Raw genomic sequence first — 21668 nt, forward strand, 5'->3', positions numbered from 1 at the left:
GAGCGGGGACCTTCCCTTCCTCATTCACGGTTGAATTTCCAATGCTCAGATTGTTAGGCATGCAGTAGGTGCTCAGTATGTGTTCAATGAATAAAGTAGCCAGGTGTGGTGGGCACAGGCCTCTAATTCCGCAGCTTGGGAGGCTGAGACAGGAGGATTGTAGGTTTAAAGGCAGCCTCAGGAATTTAGTGAGGCTGTAAGCAACCTAGTGAGACCCTGTCTCAAAATAAAATAAAAAATAAAAAGAGCTGGGATGTGCCTCAGGGGCTTAGCATCCCTGAGTTCAATACTAGTACTTCCCCTCTCCTCCCTGCCCTCCAAAAAAAAGCCCACATCAGGCCAAGGGGAAGAAAATCTTTGCTCACTGGCTCTCATTTGTCACGCTGCTCTGTTGAGACACAGGGAAGCAATACTGGAGAAACAGGGTTCACAGGAAGGATGGAGCAATGGCGAAGAATGGCTGGCCAAGGGCCTGTGGGTAGTGACCCGGCCCAGAATGGGGTGCCCTAACAGAGTCCATGGATTTTTGTGAGCGAGCATGGAAGCACAGGCCAGCCATACCTAGGGCAGATAATGGAGAGAGAGGAACTCTGGAGAGACTCCTCCCAAGGAGAAACCGCGACATCTTCAGAAGGGCTCGACATGTTCACTAGGGCTGTCCAAGCCCCCTGCCCCACCCCCACTCCCCAGTGATCATTACAACTGATCACTGCCACTTGTGCACTGTGAGGGGCTGGGAGGAGACTTGGTAAGACCAGATCCAACCTGAGCCCTTGGGAGGAACTTCTCACTCCTCCGCCCCATCTTCTGCTGGTGGGGACTAAGTCAGTTCTGACCTCAACCGTGTTCCTGGACAGCAGAGGGGGCCAGCAAGGCACAGAGAGATGTAACAATGGCATCTTGGCATTCCTTGCAAGAGGCCCTTCTGCAGCCAGCTGTGAGCTTCTGGGAATCCCAAAGAACTAGAATGCTCTGCAGGACTATAGCAGAGCCAGAAGCTGGCTTTGCTCAAAAGAATCAAGCGCTGCCTCTTCCCTTTACTGAGGAGAGGGCTGCTCCGGAACCCAGCAACTCTGGGGGACCCTCCAACAACCAGAGCTTATTCTGAGCAAGCAGTGCATGGTAAAAGCAAGAGAGCCTTGCTCACTAGATGGAGGGAGTGGCACCTCGTCCAAGGTTGCACTTCCCAAGATAGATAGCACATGGTTTGTGCACAGGGAAGCCCTTTTAGTTCCTGTCAAAGGGCAAGTCCAGAGTCTTTTTTCCTTTCTTTCTTTTTTTTTTTTTTTTCAAGAAAGGGCACTAAAAGTCAACATATGCACAACATTTCACCCTTTTCAAGACACCTGCACATCCAACCTGCTATTCTGGTCTCAGACCACCCGTGAGATCTACAGCAGGAGGCCCAAGGGGCAGCTGGGGTAGGAGAGTCCTGGGAGGACTGTTTCCACTTTGTAGCAGAGTCTAAGCAACTTGCTGAAGTCCCGAGTTAACGGGGTCAAGGTCAACATGAAGATTTCTGATCTTGATGTTCTAATCCCAGCCCCGCTTCCTTCCCAGGGAACCTGACTGAGCTTCGACTCGGCACTCGCAGCAGCATATTCCAGGAAGACACAAGTCTGAGCCTTCAGAGGATCCAGAGTCTGATGGGGTCATGGAACGTGCTGCTCTGTGACTTGACCGTGGAACGTCTGGGTCATCACACACAGATATCATATTTACCATGTGCCTCTTATCAAAGTTCTTTCTGAACAGTGAGTCAGAGAGCAGCCCAGTGAGAGAAGAGGATGAAGTGCCTCCTGAAGTCCCTAAACAATCTTCCAGCCAGAGATCCAGGCCCTGAGAACGCAACGTCCTTTCTCCCTCAGCAACAGCCTTGAGAACCAAACATTAGCGAGGAGGGTCCTCCTTACTCCACAAACATAAAAAGAAGCTGTTGGCGGGCCTGTCCCAAGGCCACACAACAGGCCTAAGGCTGAGGATGTCTCCTGGGAACAGGACAGCCACACACAAGATGCTTGAGGCTGGTGAACGGTTAGAGGAGAGGAAGTGGCTCCAGAGAACCAAGGAGCCCAAGTCTTCCCAGGCCCCAAATGCTCCCAGTTCTGCCAGCCCCAAGCAGGGAGGGGCTTGATCATCTCTGTTCTTCCCAGGACCACTTCAAAGGCTTTAGAAATTGAGGAGGTGGTACAGGGGATGTTCTCAGGGGGGCCTAGCCACACGCAAAAGCTGAGGAAGATCAATTCATGAGTGGGCTGGGTCTAACTGTTCTCCCTCTACCCAGCTCCCATTTGCCTGGGGCCGTGGTTGACTTATCAAGTTACAGAAAATGCTCTGGAATTTTCTTTCCACAATGAGGAGATCCAGCCTCCAACGTTGAAGCAAGAGACCAAGAGACGCTGGAGGTAGAGAAAATGTACCTCAGCATTCTTTCCCTCCCGGTACTCCTGGTCCCTCCTGGTGCCAGGCATGACTTCATCAGGCCTGTGTCTCCAGGATCCAGCTGCTGACAGGGCTGAGCTCTGTCTAGAAGCATGTGATGCTGGCCCCGCCCCTAATTCGCCTGCAGAGTGGACAGGTGGGTCTGCTAACGTTCCCACCTATGACACCTGTGAAGAGGATCCGTTCACGAGAATTTCAGGGAGAGCAGCGGAGATGCCCTGCATGCAGACAGCAGCTGGGAGCTGATACTGGAAAGAAGACTGTGGAACAGGAGTCAGGGCAAGAGGGGGAAATGGACATGGATGCGGACGTGGGAAATGTTTTCCGAAGGCACGTTTGGTCCCAGACGCTGCCTCCCCTGACCCTGCAACACTGAGGCAGGTGTTCCTGTTCCGGGTACTAAAACTCTGCCCAAGGAGGACAGGTGTCCTGCTGGAGGCCAAGGGAACCTCTGCCGACAGACCTGGTCCAGCTTCCCGGGCTTCTACGGAAGACCTCAAACTTCTGTGAACATCAGAGTCCCTGGAGGAGAATCAAAAACACAGATCCCTGGGTCCTACCCAGAGAGGCAAATTCTCTGGTCCACACTTGTGCCTAGCAATCGGCATTTTAATGAACACCCCAGGTGGTTCTGATTCTGGGGTTCATGGACCACACTGAGAGACAATTGCTCTCCATGGCCCAAAAGAAGGAATCCAAGAGACACTCCTCAGTTGGTGGCTTCCCCAGGTGCCCCAGGCAGAGAAGGCAGGAGAGGCCCGTGCTTTCCACAAGTTCCTCAGGAGAGAATGGTTCCAAGGGCTCTCAAAGGGGTGGCTTCATAAACATGTCCAGCAACAAACAGGACACCCAGGACAAAGGCCTAAGGAGGTCTGGATGGCTCAAGGGGCAGCCACCGCGCTGGACAAACAGCCCATGGGAATAGGCCTGTTCTCCCATGAGTGACTCATGGCTGCTCCTTACATTTTTTCAGGGAAGATGGACACAGCAGATAGCTTTAGTACACAGGGGCCAGTAGTCTCCAGAGCCAGAAGGGAGAGCCGACCCTGCCAACCCCATCATTTGAGGCAGAAACCAGGAATTTTCAGGAAAGGGGAGAAAGCACAAAAGCAACCCCCGCCTTGTTTCTGTACCTCTCCTTACAGGACCCACAGGACTGTCCAATCCAAAGCCATTTCTGGGACTGAAGGGAACTTGTGTTCTCTTCTCTGAAGGAGTTGGATGGAAGTCAAAGCCAACGCGGTTCCATCACACTCATCCCCACAGTAGGTAAGGAAGTGACATCCAGTCCCCTCCCCGCTTTGCAAACACAGATGGCACTGGCTGCAGTGCTCCTCCTGCCTGGCAAGGCGTCACCTCGAGCTGTGGGGGATGGGAGCTGTGCGAGATGGGCGGCAGGCTGAGTTCGGATGCCTGTAACAAGGCAGCCAGGTCACCAAAGCCCGAGGGTGACCCCACGGCTTAATGTCTCACCACAGGGAAAATTTTTAAAAAGGCCTCAGTTCTGCAGGATCATGGGAATGGAGATGGCCTGTTGAATGAAGTTTGGGAATGGTGCTAGGTGCCGGGTGGGAGGCAGAGAACAAAGAAAGGAGAGGAAACTCCAGCTGTCCCCTTGAGCCCCTGGGTCCTACCATCCGCGGACTCCAACCTCTGTCCACAGGAGCTGATTGAAGTTGGTGGGGGAGTGGAAGTCAAGGGAAGGACATCCTGTTAGCGCTGCTGGAAAAAGATCAGGAACCGGGCGGTGGCAAGCAGCTGCGTACACCTGATAAGCCCGGGCACCCCATCCTTCAGCAGGGTCTTAGACTCCTGGCGCTACGGTCTGCCCTGCAGGCTCCGGGCTGACTCTGGGTCTGTGTCAGCCCAGAGTCCCCAAAGTCCCATCACAAGCAGCTCTGGGGAAGTAACCCCATCTCCCAGCGCCTGCTGGGCTTGTGGTTTGAGTGGCTCTGGAGAGGAACGAGTCCCCACAGCGTAGGGCTGGGAAGCTTTCAGGACTGGCCCGCCCTCCACTCTGCACCAACTCCAGGTCACTTCACTCATCAATAATCAGGTCAACCTTGACCTCCTCAGGGACGCTGTCTTGTTTGCTCCTGGTTGGCATTCACACTGGGGTCACATGGCCCACATCCCTTAACTCCTTGGCACATCTGACCCCAAGCCTCCCATGGAGAGGACAGGTTTATGGGATCCACCTCCGCTTCTAGATGGGGAGCCCACAGACATGGGAAGTGATTACCTTTATCGATTGCCTTCATTTGACATTTCTTATCTAATAAACTCCACTAGCTCATTGCCCTTCAGGAATCGATCCATTTAATCCTCTCCAGCACCTTTTGCGGTAGCCAGCAGGATCTCCATTTTACAGAAGCCAAGATGTAGGACAGTGGGGTACACCGCAGAGATAAGGAGGTGTCATATGCAATCCACACAGTAAGGGCTTACCAGCTCCTTCCAGGGCAAGAGTAAGATGGGGAAGGCAAGGCTCACATGATCAGCCTTTCCTCCACAGACCTGACGCTGGGTACCTGCCTGCTCGCCTTGATACCTTCCAGGAAGACGAAACCTGCTAACTCATGCATCCAAGTGCAAACACCGGTCATGCCTAAAACCCTGCTCCTGGTAAGAGGAGGAGGGGAAGAGGGAACCGAAGTAGAGATAAGAAAGAGGGAAAGACACCAGCCACCAGGAACCAAAGGTCATAAAGTCCACAGGTGCAGGGAGTGCATTCCTCAGAGCATGAAGGCTCCTGTGGATGATGGAAGAGGTGGACTGGCTTCAACTAGAAAAGGCTGTGTAGGGAGCTGACTTTTTTTACTTTTATGTTTTTGTCCCAAAACCCCCCAGAGATGTGTGAGGCTGAGGTGGGAGGATCGAAAGTTAGAGGCCAGTCACAGGAATTTAGTGAGGTCTTCAGCAACTCAGCAAGACCCTGTCTCTAAATGAAAGAATAAAAAGGGATGGGGATATAGCACAGTGGAAGAGTCTCTGGGTTCAATTCCCAGTTTTTTTTTTTTTTAATGGCTAAAATATTAAAATTGTTTACTGTGTATATTTAACTACCATAACAAAAAAATTTTTTTTTTTTTTTTGGTACTGGGGATTGAACCCAAGGGTGCTCTACCACTGGGCTATATCCCCAGCCCTTTTTATTTTTCATTTAGACACAGGGTCTTGCTGAGTTCCTCACTAAGTTCCTGAGGCTGGTCTCGAATTTTCCATCCTCCTGCCTCAGCCTCCCCAGTTGCTGGAATTACAGGCACCCAGCTTAAGTGTGCTCTTTAGTAGCATTAAATACATTCACATCATTATGCCATCATAACCTCCAACTGCGGGATTATTTTTATCTTCTCAAACTGAAACTTTGTTTTTTGTTATTTTTAGATATGCATGAGAGTAGAGTATATTTTGACATATCATACATACATGGAGTATAACTTCCCATGCTTGTAGCTGTACATGATGTGGAGTTACACTGGTCATGTATTCATATATGAACACAGGAAAGTTATGTCTTATTCATTTCACTGTCTTTCCTATTCCCATCCCTCCATCTAATCTAACTGAACTTCTATTTTCCCTACCCCTGCCCCCGCCTTGTTGTGTTAGAATCCATATATCAGAGAAAACATTCAACCTTTGGTTTGGGGGAATTGGCTTATTTCACTTAGCATGATAGTCTCTATTTACATAGTGGCAAAAGTCATAAAGTCACTCTTTTTATGGCTGAGTAATATTCCATTGTGTATATACATCACATTTTCTTTCCATTCATCTGTTGAAGGGCACCCAGGTTGATTCCATAGCTTAACTATTGTGAATTTAGCTTCTACAAACAGTGATGTGGCAGGATCACTGTAGTAAGCTGATTTTAAGTTCTTTTGGTATAAACCGAGGAGTGGGATAGCTGGGTCAAATGGTGGTTCCATTCCAAGTTTTCTGAGGAATCTCCATACTGCTTTCCAGAGTGGCTGTACCAATTTTCAATCCCACCAGCAATGTATGTGTGTACCTTTTTCCCCACATCCTTACCAACGTTTATTTTTACTCATATTCTTCATAAATTGTCATTCTGTCTGGAGTGAGATGGAATCTCAGTGTAGTTTTGATTTGCATTTCTCTCATTGCTAGAGATGTTGGACATTTTTTCATAAGTTTGTTGATGAACTGTATTTCTTCCTCTGTGAAGTGCCTGTTCAGTTCTTTTGCCCATTTATTGATTAGGTTATTTGATTTTTTGGTGTTAAGCTTTTTGAGTTCTTTATATTTCCTGGAGATAAACGCTCTATCTGAGGTGCAGGTGGCGAAGATTTTCTCCCACTCTGTAGGCTCTCTCTTCATGTTCTTGATTATTTCCTTGCTGTGAAGAAGCTTTTTAGTTTGATTCCATCCTATTTGTCGATTCTTGATTTTGCTTCTTGTGCTGTAGGAGTCTTGTTGAGGAAGTTGGTTCCTCAGCCGACATGTAGAAAGTCGGGCCTACCTTTTCTTCTAGTAGGCACAGGGTCCCTGGTCTAATGCCTAGGTCCTCGATCCACTTGGAGCTGAGTATTGTGCAGGGTGAGAGAAAGGGGTTCAATTTCAACCTGCTACACACAGATGTCCTCAGACTGAAACTTCATACTCATTAAACGTCAGCTCTTCCCCTGCCCCTTAGCGACCTTCACTCTGCCTTCTGTCTCTATGAATTTTACTACGTAGTTGCAGTATAATAAAAATATTGTTTGACCTTTGTCCCCGTTCCTGGCACAGAGTTCCGAAAAATCCTTGGAATTTCCTGAGTGATAGGAATGTCTTATTATTCCTGAACAGACCCTTTTCCAAGAGACCTGAGTTTATTCTACTGAGGTGACTTAGGTTAAGGCCCCTAGGTAGCCTGGGGATAGGGCAATTACCTTTAAAGAAAGAGGCCAATCCATCGCCCCTCCAACCTGGGAGGGGTGCTGGGGATTGAACTGGAGAAGAACTCTTTTTTTGGGGGGGTGCTGGGGATCGAACCCAGGGCCTTGTGCTTACAAGGCAAGCACTGTACCGAGTGAGCTATCTCCCCAGCCCCTGGATAAGAACCCTTGACAGGGGAGCTAACCGGTTAGGGAACTCACAGAGGTGCTGGGAGGGTGTGCCAGGATGCAGCCAGAAGCTCCACACACATCCTCTCCCCATACCTTGCCCCACAAGGTTTGAGGCCAGCCTCAGCCACTGTTCCTGAGTTCACCCTTCATAATAAACTGGTAAATGTAAGTCAAGTATTTTCCTTAGCTCTGTGAGCTGCTGTAGCAAATCAACTTGTGGGCACCCCTAATTTATAGCTAGCAGGTCAGAAATATTGGTGGCTCCTAGAACTTGCAACAGAGCCTGAAGTGGGAGAAGTCTTGTGAAATTGAGCCCTCAACTACCTCCAGTGAGTTAGTGTCAGAGTGAATTGAATTGAATTGAAGTAATTTGAATTGAATTGTAGGACACCCAGATGGCATCCAGAGAATTGGAGAATTGGTGGGTGTCAGATTAAAAAAAAAAAGCAACACCTCACATGCAGAACAATACAGTATTTTTTGTGACTGGCTTATTTAATATAATGTTATCAAAGTTTATAGCATATATAAGAATTTCCTTCCTTTTTAAGACTAAATAATATTCAATTGTGTGTATGCACCACATTTTACTTATTCATCTGTGGAAGGATGGACCTTTGGGTTGCTTCTACCTTTCAGCTGTTGTGAAGAATGCTGCTGTAAACATGGGTATACAAATATCTGTTGAACTTCCTGCTTTCAATTCTTTGGGGTACATATGCCCAGAAGTAGAACTGCTGAATCATATAGTTATTCAACTTGTGTGTGTGTGTGTGTGTGTGTGAGTGCGTGGTGCTGAGATCAAATCCAGGGGTTCACACATGCTAGGCAAGTGCTGTCCGACTGAGTTACACCCCCAGCCCTGGTTATTAAACTTGTAATTAGTCTTGAAGAACCCTTCGCTGCTTTCCATAGTGGCTGCGATTCAGCATTTTACATTCCCAGCAGCAATGCACGAGAGTTCCAATTTCCTTACATCCTTGCCGGCCCTTTTTTGTAAATAACAGCAGCCCTAATGGGGTGAAATAGTACTTCACTGTGGTCTGATTTGTATTTCCCTAACACTGAGCATCTTTTCTTGTAATTGCTAAGCATTTATATATCTTCTTCAGAGAAATATCTATTCAGGTCTTTTGCCAGTGGTGGTACTGGGGACTGAATCCAGGAGTACTCTACCACTGAGCTATATCCCCAGACCTTTTTATTTTTTTATTTTGAGACAGGGTCTTGCTAAGTTGCTGAGGCTGGCCTCAAACCTGCAATTCTCCTGCCTTGTCCTCCTGAGTCACTGGGATTATATATGTGCACCACTGTGGCTAGCTTCCTTTGCCCATTTAAAAACTGAGTTTTGTTTTGGACTTGTTTTTGGTGAATTGTGGAAGTTCCTCATACTTTCTGGATATTAACCTCTTATCAGATGTGAAACTGGGGGAAAGCCTGAACAAATCTGTTAGGGAGAACTTGACACAGGCAAGGCCATTTTTAAACATATCCTCTGTCTTAGAACAGTCACCCCGTGGTCACTCTGAGTCAGCCCGACCTAACCTTAGGCAATACTCCATCATGACACAAGAAAGGGAATTTTTATCTGGGACTGAAACCTTGAGAAACACCTTGTCCAACATGGAACAGTGACCACCACAAAGGATGGAGGGACCACACAAGGACCCTCTCCTGATAACCCCCTAGCCTAACCACAAACCTCCCCACTCCCTCACTCCCCTGTAATGTCCCCTGGAAGACAGTTTCCAGCCTCTGCTGGGACCCTCCTCTGCAGGTTGTCCCAATTACACCTGTGTCCTGTTGAGCCACCTCTCCTCTTTATTTCCTTCATTCGGGTCTTTGCTTACAAAACCCTCCAGCTTCGCTCACTTTTATCACCAGCTTTAGAGGTCCCACAGTGATCTCCAGATCACTCCTCTGATGTACAGGTCCTCATGGTAATGGTTGTCTAATTTGCTTTCCAGGAACTTGGAGGTAGCCCAAGCTGGTTAGAGCCTCTGACATTTACTTCACTGTGGCCTGTGCAAAGGGTCCAATGGATGACTTTTGACATAAGAATCAAAACTCCACCCTGCAAGCATGCTAAGGTTGCCATTTTCTGCATACGTGTCCTCTGAAGGGACATGAATTTTGGTTGCGCGTTGGCAGGTCACTGATCACATCCCCTCCTCTAATTACCCTTCCTGTGCCTCAGACCACCCCACTTCTTTGTCCCATGAATACCCCTAAGCCCAGCTGTTGGGGAGGTAGAATTGAGACTTGGGCCCCTGCCTCCTTCTGTCTGGCCATCTCATGAATCAACACTTTCTCTTCTGTGATTCTTGTTTCGGTGATTGGCATGCTGTGTGGCAGACAAAAGGGGCCTGACTGTGCTGTAACAAATAAATGGTTTGCAAGTATGTTCTCCTATTATCTTGTCTTTTCATTCTGTTGATAGTATCCTTCAATACACAAAACTTTTTCAGTTTTGTTATAGTCCAATTATCCATTTTTTTCTCTTGATACCTGCTTTTAATATCCAAGAAATCATGCCCAAATCCATCATCAGAGTTTTCACCATTGTTTCCTACACTTTTATAGTTTTAGCTTTTGTGTTTAAGTCTTTGATCCACATAGTTACATTTTGAATATGATAAAAGCGTCGAATTTCATTCTTTTGCATGTGGATATCCAGTTTTCCCAGCACTGGTTTTTGAAAACACTGTCCCTCCCACTCACATTGAGTGGACTTGACAGTTCTGTCAAAAATAACTTGATCAGATGGACAGGGTGGTACACACCTGTAATCCCAGAGATTTGGGAGGCTGAGGCAGGAGGATCGCAAGTTGTAGGTAAGCCTCAGCAACTGAGCAAGACCTTGTCTCAAAAGAAAAAACCAAAAGGGTTGGGGATGTGGCTTAGTGTTTAAGCACCCCTGGGTTCAATCCCCAGTTCAAAAAAAAATATTTTTTTGATGAAGTAGAGAATTTAGTTTCACCTCAAACTCTGGTTTCTGGGTTCAATATGAATTTGAGGATAGATTTTTCAATTTCTGTAAAAAAGGTCATTGGGAATTTGGCAGGGATTGGACTGAATCCATAGATCACTTTGGGTAGTGCTGACCTCTTAACTAAGTTTTCTAAATTGATGGAAGCAGAATGCCTTCTATTTCCGAATGTCATCGCCAATTTCCTTCAGCACAATCTTGTAATTTTCAGCATACATATAAGTTTTCCACCTTCTTGGTTTATTCCTAAATTTTTGGTTTTTTTCTGCCACTATGGTAAATGGCATTGTTTTTTTCAGTTTCCTTGTGGGTTGTTCATTGTAGTGCACAGAAACACTATTGCATTAAAACAGGTTTAAATGTTGCAAATTCAGTCTTTCAACTCTCTCCATTTTGCAGAAGGGAACTGGGTGCTGGGCAGTGCAGTGTGGGGGAGACACGGGACACCGGGGAGTAAAGAGATGGAACATTTCTGCCATTTTGAATTTTGAATTTCTACCAAACAATTTTTTTTCCTGGTTGTGTGGGCTTGGTTACTATAGCTCTCTGACCTCCAGAACTCCTCTCGTGAAGTTATTTAAGTCAGTTCCTGGTGTTTAGTTAATGTCTCTGTGGGTAAGGGAAGAGCCTGGAGTGTCCTAGTCCATCTTGCTCGATCACTGCGTCTTTTTCCACAAATAGCATATCTTTAAGGAGGTTATGAAGCCAGAATGATCAGAGCAGAGACAAGGCTGGGAGGTAATGAGAGGCAGGCTGAATAGGATTAGGGAGGGAGTAGGTGTCCTGGAATCCAAACTAAAGATTTAGACTGGATTAACAGGCACTGCCCCAAAGCCAACAGAGGCCAAGAACAACCTCCCCTGATTTTCAAGCTCCCCACTTCCACCTGGACACTGGACATAGCATACAGCAAGCACATAATAAATCAGCCCTAACCAAACTGTGGCTCCAAGCAGGAAAGTCCCTACCCCTGTGCAGATCTTCTTTCCCATTGGTATCAAACAAAAGTGCCTGATCACTAACTTCCCCAGGGGAGCTATTTGGAAATATAGGAACCTGGGCAGTTGGTCAAGGAAGCCCAGGTGGGGGCCCACACATCTGTATTTTCACCCAGCCCCGCGGAGAGGCAGATCCCCAGCCATGACATTCAATCCTGGACAGTTTCCTCCCAGAGCTGCTAGCCCTGGGCTGATTTCTCCCTGCTCACATCTTTAGTGAGGGCTTTCTGAGGCAGGAAAAAGCAGAACTAGAATTCAGTTCCATATTACTCTCCAAAGAAATCTCAAATCAGCAATTTTATCTGATCCATAGTTTTAAGATATACAAACATAATTTTTTTAAAACAATAATAATGTTTGAATTAGTTACCAGCATTTAAAAAACCAACTTCATAAGCCAGACACAAAGGGACACGTATCACATGAACACATTCTTACGAGGCACCTAGAAGAAGCAAATTCACAGAGGCAGAAAGAATAGAGGCCACCCCCACCCCCACCGGGCTGAAGGGACTGGGCAAGGAGGTACCGTTCAAGGAGTACAGAGTTTTTGTTGAGGCTATGAAAAAATTTTAGGTATGGACAGTGATGATGGTTGTTCATGTCACAGAACCACACACTTGTAAATAGGTAAAACGATATTATGTTTTATCTAGTTCATCATGATCTACAAAACGATTTCACCAAAAAATCTGGGTTTCTGGTTTCTCTTTAAAGGAAAAACAAAAAGGTGTAACAACACTAGGTATATGATTGGTGGGAGCTGAGGCGACGCTGCCTTTGAATGGGACACAGGTCTCACATTTGCTGGGGCCACACGACACTCCCAAGTCCCCTTTACTCACTCACTCTCATCACCTGGCTGACTCCCATAAGCACTTAGAGGCTGGTCCCCAACATACCCCACTTCCCTGGGTCTCCCCAGGCTTCTTAGTTCTCCCAGCCCCTGCCTTTTACTGCTTCCAATACATAGTGGGGGCCCAGAAAGCAGTCAGTCAAGGGGGTAAGTACATTAGTGCCACTGATAGGAGACAGACAGATGTGAGTGGTGGGATCAAGAGATTAAATGAATAATTCTATTAAAAAAAATGGGCCCACTGTGCTGAACCCCACCAATTTTCTTATCTAAGAAGCTATTCGCTTGCAGCCCTGTCTGTTTTAAATGGACGGGATATGTCACATTCCTTGGCAAACTACCTGTTATCTGCAGGAGAAATGCAGGCTCGAAATAATGTCAATAAGAGGAACCTAGGTTACCCCGAAGGGGGAGACTCTTGCAGTCCTTTTCACAGATCAGATTCCAGAGCTCAGGGAGATAACAACAATTCCTTCTAACCATAAAATCCGCACGAATGTAAGAGTAAGAATCCAATTGGAACCAGTCAGCATGGGCCAAGTAACCTACAGTTGTCATGGCAGTGGGGACTTGAAAGTCTGATGTCATCCTGCTGTTGTTAGTCAAAAGTCAAGAGGTGGACCTGGGAGGGACTCTCTGGAAACTTCTCTGGGATCCCCAATAAAACCAGAGTGCAAGAGAGACACACTGTCCCTCTCTTCTCTGAGAGGACCCACTACCCCTTAAGAGTATCCCCTTTTCTTTTCTTATTCCTTGTCCCTTTTCTTATTCCTTCAATAAACTCATGCCAGCTACTCTGAGCAACATGTCTGAAATTCTTCTGACTTGATTGCAAGAATCAGGGTTTGAAGGAAGAGGCCTCCACACTGCCTCAGTTTCCTGGAAGGACCCAGCTCCCTAACATCATCACAATGACAATCAATAAACATGAACAAGAGTTTGCTTTCACCTCTCCCAACTTCACTAAGACCATGAAAGACCTCTGATATTGAGAGATCCAAGAAAGATAAGCCTGGAATTGAACATATCCAAGTGGCCATGATTTTGAACAAAACTAGGCTGACCACTTGCCTCATGACCCTGGCTCCTGAGCCAGCCTCGGAACCTCTCAGCCGCTTGGTGATACCATGTGACTGGCCAGTCCAGCAACCACAACTTCCTCAAGGCTGGAGGCACTTGCCTGGAGCCCATCCTTATCTGCCAGAAGCTGATTTCCACTGCTGAAATACCATGATCGTTTTGAACCTGCGCGTCCAGTTGGTTATGGGGCCAGTGCGTACATCGCTTACCGGGAAAGGCAGCCAGTCTGTAAATTTCCAAAGACTCAGTAATGTAAAAAATGTACAAGAGCACATTAGTAATTTTATTATACTGATAACATGTTGAAATGACATTTTGGGTATACTGAGTTAAATATGTCACTAAAACTAATTTCCTTGGTTCTTTTTTTACTTTTTTTACATTTACATTTTTAATGTAGCTTACACGTATGGCTGGCATTATATTTACTGGCCAGTGCTATTTTAGATAGCCAGCTGTAGCTTCTACAAGACAGGCTCTGTAATGTCACTGTATTTTCTTTACCTCCAAAAGCAAACTGAGTCTCTCCTATTTTATTTCTGGGTGGCACTGTGCTGTGCTGCCCAAGGGTCCTTGGGGCTGTCCCTTCCTCTCTCATGCTGTGGGTACCTCATCTGGGCAGAAGCTGACCTTGAAGATCTCTTGTAACTCCTACAGGTCCTGGGCCACCAAGCTCTCAAGACTCTAGCATAGGGTTTCCTTCCAGCCCAGTGAACAACAATGTGTGCTTGTCACTCAAAACCCCACACAGATGATTTCCCCTTGGAACAATGCTACAAGTGTTGCTAAAAAATGTCAAGCTGTGACCACCTGGGGACAACTGGTCAGAGCTTACCAAGAAAAGGGAGGAGCCTCAGCTGAGGTCTGGAGGCTCCCTGCCCTCTCTGCCCCAGAGCATCAGGGTTCACTCGCTGCTTCTTCCCAGAGGCTGCAGCCCCACCTTTTTGACTACGAGGTGCCACTGAGCTAGGTCAAAAGAGCCAAGAACAGTCCTCTAGCAGTGACTGTAAAAGGGGACAAAGGGTTAGGCCCTCAGACTTGGAAGAAAACTGCTAGAAAGTGTCACCCTGACAATCCTCTACACTCAAGGGGCAAAATTAGAAATTCAGAATCCCACTTTTAAAACTTTTAATTAAAAATTTTTTTTTTCTGAGGTGCTGGGGATGGAACTCAGGGTCTCGGGCATGCTAGGCAAGGGCTCTACCACTGAGCCACACCCCCACACACACATCACTTAATGCCACTATTTTATCCACTTGAAGACCCAATATTGGTTTCCTGAGGGTTGGGGATACAGCTTAGTGACATAGCTCTTACCTGGACTGTGTGAGGCCCTGGGTTAGATCCTTAGCACAGCAAAACCAACAAAACACTGGCTTCCTGACATGAATTTTGGAGGTACAAATCTCCCCTTTACTGTTTGGTAACTATAGGCCCTGGGATGAGGTTACTCCATTTATTTGGGTCCTGATTCCTACATATGTAGCAATGGGGACAATTTCACCTATGTCAGAGAATTGTTGAAAAGATTAAATAAGGGATACAAAAATACCCTGTGTATTGTAAAAGTTCAATAGCTATTAGCTTCCTTCCACCTTCTTCATTCTTTCCCAAGCAATTGGGCAAAGAAAATACTAAAAATTCGAAGGGTGGGGAGGGAACCAAAAAAGAAATTTTCTATACTATGACTCTTTTGATTTTACTTTAAAAAATTCTTTTATTTTTTGATACTGGGGTTGAATCCAGGTTTAGCTTTAGTACTATCCCCAGTCCTTTTTATGTTTTATTTTGAGACAGGGTCTTGTTAAGTTGCTAAGGCTGGCCTTGAACTTATGATCCTCCTCCTCCCCAGGTCCTGGGATTACAGATGTGTGCCACAGCACCCAGCCTGTTGTTATTTTAATCTGATTCCTGAGGCATGGTATAAATTGCAAACCTGGAAGAGGAACTCTATGGGTGCAGAGATTATCTTTACAGCTCTTGCAGAACATTTGGAAAGAGATAGGTGCTAGGTAAGTGCTGCTTGAATGAATGAATGTTGGATTTCATAGAATCCACATGTGGAATATATAAGAAACATTAGGTCAGAATTACCAGGATGTGAAAGTTGTCAGAATCAAAATGGAGTCACTTGGGTCATTCCTAACAAAATAAAGTAAATAAAGCCAGGTGATTAGGAAGGAAGGGTTCTTCTGCAGGACTGCCTGATAGTAAGTATACCAAAAGACTCTGGAGGACTACAACCTTACACAGAAACCACCACTACCTTACACAAAAAGTACTTCTACAAGGACATCTGCCTAGCAACTGTTGGTTCAGCCTCAGACTGATGCCACTCTTGTTAGTAACGATTATGGTCGAGGATCATTATTATAAAATATCTGATGTTATTTTCATTTTTATCTTTAAAAACTCCTCCTGTCTCAATCTCTTTGAGTATGCCCATAGTTCATTATATGCCCAAATTGTGTGCTCATGGTTTGGTATGAAAGTTTCCATGGCAATGCTCTCCTGTTCCCATAAAAATACCTCTCCCAAATAAACTGTCTTTGGACAATCTCCCTCTGACTTTTTAAAAATTTAGGTTGACAACAGTACAGAGTTAAGGTGATCTGCACCAGCAGGGTCAAAGCAAAGATTGCAGACCACAAACTACTCTTTGGAATGACTTGTGAATCTATTTAGACAACTTTTTTCTAAGTTGCAAAGCTCAAGGTACTCTATCCAAATACTTCTCCCCCATCCGGAGGTGGTTTACTCAGAAAAAGGCTGAAATGCCCACAAAGAGACAAACACACTCATATGTCGTGAGGAAGCGTAAACAATCATAATGCTGAATTGAGCACAGAGGATTAAGAAGAAAAGAACAAATGAAATAGATGTTTGCTTGATGAAAATAATACACCCTGTCAGGGTGTTTTAAAATGTAAAATTCTTAGCATTTCCTGACCCTGGTGGGGGAGTTGCGGGGGGGCAGGTGGCTGGGCTGGGGAATGAATAACTATTTCTATTAAATTTTAAAGACACAACTAAGTATTAAGTTTCTTCACAGGTGTGCACGAAGGAATGTGAAAACCCATTCCTTGGTATATATGGTTGACAGAAGTGTTAGAATCTCTAATACAGAGCGTCTCCCAGTTAGCAACCCTGCCATGCTCAAACAGTAGGCTAGGGATTGTGGTGACCTTGTATGATTCCCATTCTGCCCCTGACAGGGTGATTTAACTCTCTGGAAGGTTGAAAGCTCCCATCTGTTTTCCTCTAACTTTATTCTCTGATGAAGGAAAAAATCCAAGAGTGCTAGAGACACCATCAAGACTGCAAATGGGAGGTTAAAATCCACAGTCACCTGGCTGAGGGGACAGGAGATCAGTATGTATCATTCTCAATACCTACTTTTAAATTGCCCTGAGTAAAAGAGCTATCTGTCTCACCTCCAGGCCTTAAACCAAGTCAATCTTCAAAACATTCAACCCCACAGGTGAAAAGTGGGTTGTGGGTTAAAGGTGGCCTGCTTGCTTTCATTGATCTGTTGTGCTATTACCAAGTGGCAGAACTCACTGGTTTTGGGAAATGGAGTTCAACTCACCTTCCTGCTACTGAAGATAAACAGAATGGAGATTTGCCAGTAGAGAAATGTTAGAAAACTTCTGTCCCAAATGAACATTTTCTAAATGAAGGGTTACATTCTCTGAATGAGAGAAACAGGCCTGAGAACTGAGGCTTCCAAGTTGCTTGTTAAACAACAGCCAGGGCTGCATGTGCTCAGGAAGCAGTGGTCCTGCTGAAGGACCCCTGCAAGTATTTGCTTCAAGTATTTGGGGAAGACAATCAGATTCATAACACGCCCAGTGTTCTGGATTAGAACCGCACAGAGATGGAGAGAACTGGGAATAATTCTCCTTCCAAAAAGAAGGAAAGAAAAGGGATTCTGATATGAGTTATTTATACCAGGAGACTTCTTGGAAATTCAGAGCAAGATTTCTGGTCCATCCTGCTGGACTTGGCTCTAAACCCCAGGGAAGGAGTTTGGCACAAAGCATTGTCCCTATTGTCCCGGCTTCAGCTGTGTGTAAAAGAAGGTAAGAAAAGTGCCAAGCACCACCAGGCATGGCCCTGCAAGTCTATGCAGCACAGAGGATGCGGCACTCTAGGAAAGCTTGTTGTTCCAGCTACAAACCTGCCAAATTCTGACACTAAAATAGTCTGATGCCCAGGGCCTGTGCCAGAGAGAAAGAGCAGCATTCCTGAAATCACCGGGGGGAAATTGGTGAACTGACACAGACAGGTTCAGGAGTGACACCATCAAAGCAGAGTGTCACCCACAGTCACAATCACCCAATCGCACTGCCAGGCATATCCAGCAACAAAACCACCCAGAGTCATAAAGGCCCATTGGTCAGAAAACAACAGCCTCCCGCACAGGTGAGTACAGTTAGATACAATCTAACAGGCTCAATCCAGTCATGGAAAGATGCCCTGTCTGACGATCCATCCACTCACCTGATTGCCAAAGACAGCCACTGAGCAGGCTGTAGAAACCTCATTAGCCCCGAACCAGACTGAAGCAATGCGGGAGGGCATGCCCAGGATGAAGACCTGGGCCACGGAGCAGATGACCTGGCCCAGCACAGTGACTGGGAAGAGGTGCGGCTTCAGGCTGCCCAGCTTCACCCAGGCCCCCAGGCAGTTGAGAGCAGAGCCGGTGAGGGCGATGGTGCGGAGACCAAATTTCTCCAGCAGCCAGGTCACGGGCAGGAGCAGCGGGATGTAGGTCAGCATGTAGCACATGGAGAGCCAGTCGATGGCAAAGGCACTCACCCCGTAGAAGTTCATGAAGATGTTACTGATGGAGCTGTATTGGATCCACTGAAAGGCGTTGCACATGGAGTAGCAGCTAAACACCAGCACCACCGCCCAACGGCGTCGGCTCACCTTGATCACTCCGAGCCCCTCGGGACAAGAGCTACTGGGTTGGTTCAAACCACCAGGTTGCGCCAAGGTACTGGGGTGGGCCGAGACACTGGGGTGGATAGAGACGCTGGGGTGGATGGAGACGCTGGGGTGGATGGAGACGATGGGATGGGCCGAGACGCTGGCATCTGCTTGGAGTGAGGACTCCGGCACAGGGGTGTCATTGAGCTCCTCCAGGTTGGGACTTTCATTCACCATGACCACAGCCTCCCCGGGAGCACTGGACAGGTACTGCCTCCGGCACGCCTGAGGGATAGTGGCTGATGGGACACTTGCCCAGGAGCGCGACCGTGCACCAGAAGAAACGGAGACCCAAGCTGCGTAAAAGCAGTGAATCCGGGGCTCCCTGCACTCACCCCCAAACTCCTGCTCTCACTTTTTCTTGGATCTTTGTCCCCACTCGCGGCAGCTGCTGTCCCTAGGCCGGCCTCAGACGCGCCAGCCCGCTGCCGGCTGTTCCTGCCTTGGGTTCCCCTAGTCGTTCTTGGTCCGAGAAAAAGTTGGCTCCTCCGACAGCCACTTCGCCGGCTCTGATCACTCCGGGGCCGATCGGGGCCTCGCCCCCTTGGGCGCACGTGACCGCCCCGCCCCCGTTCTGCCCGGCTTCCCCCACCCCGCTAACTCCCTCCCACCCAGTGTCCCCTGCCTTCTCGAGCCTGGCCCGCAGGGCCGCGCAGTTGTTTCGCCACAACTTGCGGGGTGCATTCCTCCCCCACGCCCCGGGCGCCATGGAAACCGCCCGGTTAACTCCCACCCCTCGGCACTGCCTCTTAAATTCATTCGTCTCCCTCTGGGTGAACCCCGCAAGGACATCCCCAGCGCGCTTCCGAGGTGAGAGGCTCGGTGCGAGTCGCACGCCCCGCCCGCATGCACTGAGACCGGGCGTCCCCAGAGTGCTCCGGGGAATCCAAGACGATTCCCGACTTTCTCCCTCTTGGCTGGGCTCCCACCCGCCTGCTGAGCTCTCGGTGTAAAGGGACGTTTGTAGCGTTCTAGGTCTGGCTGCGCTCCTGGAATAAAGGCGAGATGCAGAAAACTCGCTTTACTCGCTGCTTTCCCTGAGGACACGGTCTTATCTTGGGGACCTCATATGTGAACTTAAGTAGGGCCATCATTTCCTGATGGGTCTCTGCGACCTCGACGCGGGGACCTAGGGTGGAAGGGAGAGGAGACGTCGGCGAAGGCGAGGAAGCTACCGGAGGTGTCGTGGTGAAACGCGTCGTTCCGCGCTGGCTCTGGGCGTGGTGTTGGAAGTGGTCTTTGCCCCCACGTAGCCCTAGGGTGCCACCTGCCGGTGCCAGACCAGTCCCGAAAGTAAACCCTCATTTCGTCGCTGCCAGAAAGACAGGCCTGTAGGGTTGGAGTGCAGGCCCGCAGCCTTTGTCCATTTCAGCCAAGGGATAGTGGTAGAGGCCGGGTTCTCCCTGGCTCGAACTCCGACTCAAGGACTCTAGGTATGCAGCTGCGGATCAGGTACGCTCCCTCTGCACCTCAGTTTTTCGTCTGTACAATGGAGATGATGAAATAGTGCCTACCACAAAGTGTTGCTTAAGGCTTGGATGAGTTAATACAGGAATGTGTTTAGAAAATTCCTGGCAGATAAGCATTCTGTGAGTCTTGGCTATTCTAGCAAAAAGCTAGTATTTGTTACACTGTGCTGAACATTAATTTATTATCTCATTTAAGCATTACAAGGATAGGTCATTATTATTGCTTACCTCTTTTTCTCCCCACTTTGGGTGCTGGGAACTGAAACCAGGGCGGGTGGAACACAGGCTCTACCACAAAGCCAAACCCCCAGCCTCCATGACTCATTAGACAGATAAGAAAACTGAAGCTCTTAGAAGTGACGTCACTTCTTACTTAAGGTCCCGGCTGGCCTCAAGAGCCATCATTCTCTGTCAAGTCTGTAATCATTCAAGCTATAGGCCAGGTATTCCCGTTTGGTCTGTAGGCAGTGGCCTGGGCATCCCCAGGAACTTGCTAGAAGGGAGAACTTCCTGGGGACCCCAGATCTCCTAAATCAGAGTCTGAGGTTTAACAAGACCCCCAGGTTATTGGTTCAAACATTAAAGTTTGGGAGCCCCTGGGTGTCATTTCATTTTTGTTTTCTTTTTAAAACTTCCAGCTGAATATGAATAATTTAAAGCTCTGAACCAGTGGTTCCAACATGGGTTGCACATTAAAAATCACACAGGAAAGGGCTCTGGACATAATGGGTGCCAAATCAGAAGGCTCTCTGAGGGTGGACAGGTCATCCAAATCTGCAGCCAAGTTGGCCCCAAGTTTGGTGGGTTAGAACCGCTAGTTCCCCAGAGAATGAGATTCACTATTCCAGGGAAACCCTCAAACTCCCTGCTGGGAGGACTTCCCCAATCACTTTTTGGTAGAAATTATAGTCTTTAATTATAATGGGATATTTGAAGAGGAAATTTATACCATTTTAAGAATTTCTACACTAATTTAACAGTGCGTATTCTCAGAATTCCCATCCTTTTCTAGGGAGCACAGAACCTGTGTTCTCTTGAGACCACCCACTACTTTTCTTTTTCCCTAAGTCATATGATCCTCTCCCAAACTCAGAAAAAAAAAAAAATATATATATATATATATTTATTTATTTATTTATTTATATTTAGTACCAGGGATTGGATCCAGAGGCACTTAAGCACTGAGCCACACCCCCAGACCCTTTTTTATATTTTAGCTTGAGACAGGTCTTGCTAAGTTGCTGAGGCTGAATTTGAATCTGAAGTCCTCCTGCCTCAGCCTCTCAAGCCACTGGAATTACAGGCATGCACCATCACACCTGGCTCAAGATATATGCTTTTTTTTTTGGTACTGGGGATTGAACTCAGGGGTGCCTAACCCCTGAGCCACATCCCCAGCCCTTTTTTGTATTTTATTTAGAGACAGGGTCTCACTGAGTTGCTTACTGCCTCACTAAATTGCTGAGGCTGTGTTTGAAATCCTGGTTCTCCTGTCTCTGCCTCCCGAGCTGCTGGGATTACAGGTGTGTGCCACCACTCCTGGTTTCAGAATATATTCTTAACGCCACTTTTACAGATTGAGAAACTGAGGCTCAGAGAGGGGGACTGGGTTCCTCTGAGTTCTACAGCTAATTAGCATCAGAACAAACTAGAACAGTAAGGCAGCTTGTCCTTCCATGTAGTCTCCTCTGTGCTCTCTTCTGGAAAAGTGCTTCAGTTTGGTGGCAAATCCCAAGGATCTAACCTGGGCTTCAAGAAGTATTT

General features: G+C 47.3%; 1 protein-coding gene across 2 annotated transcripts in view; it reads right to left on the reverse strand.

The window, feature by feature from the left end:
* The window catches only part of FLVCR2 (FLVCR choline and putative heme transporter 2), a 59398-nt gene extending 40408 nt beyond the window's left edge, over positions 1-18990 (reverse strand). Inside the window, exon 1 of one of the 2 annotated variants that reach the window (XM_079129234.1) lies at positions 17944-18986. In XM_079129234.1, the coding sequence (XP_078985360.1) occupies positions 17944-18612 (669 nt within the window). In that variant the 5' untranslated portion in view covers positions 18613-18986. Of the gene's footprint in view, positions 1-17943 lie in introns of both variants that reach the window. The other variant, XM_079129233.1, reaches the window with a different exon arrangement.
* Positions 18991-21668: the final 2678 nt, after the last annotated feature.

The sequence above is a fragment of the Sciurus vulgaris genome (assembly GCF_902686455.1).
Source record: "Sciurus vulgaris genome assembly, chromosome: 2".
NCBI classification, from domain to species: Eukaryota; Metazoa; Chordata; class Mammalia; order Rodentia; family Sciuridae; genus Sciurus; species Sciurus vulgaris.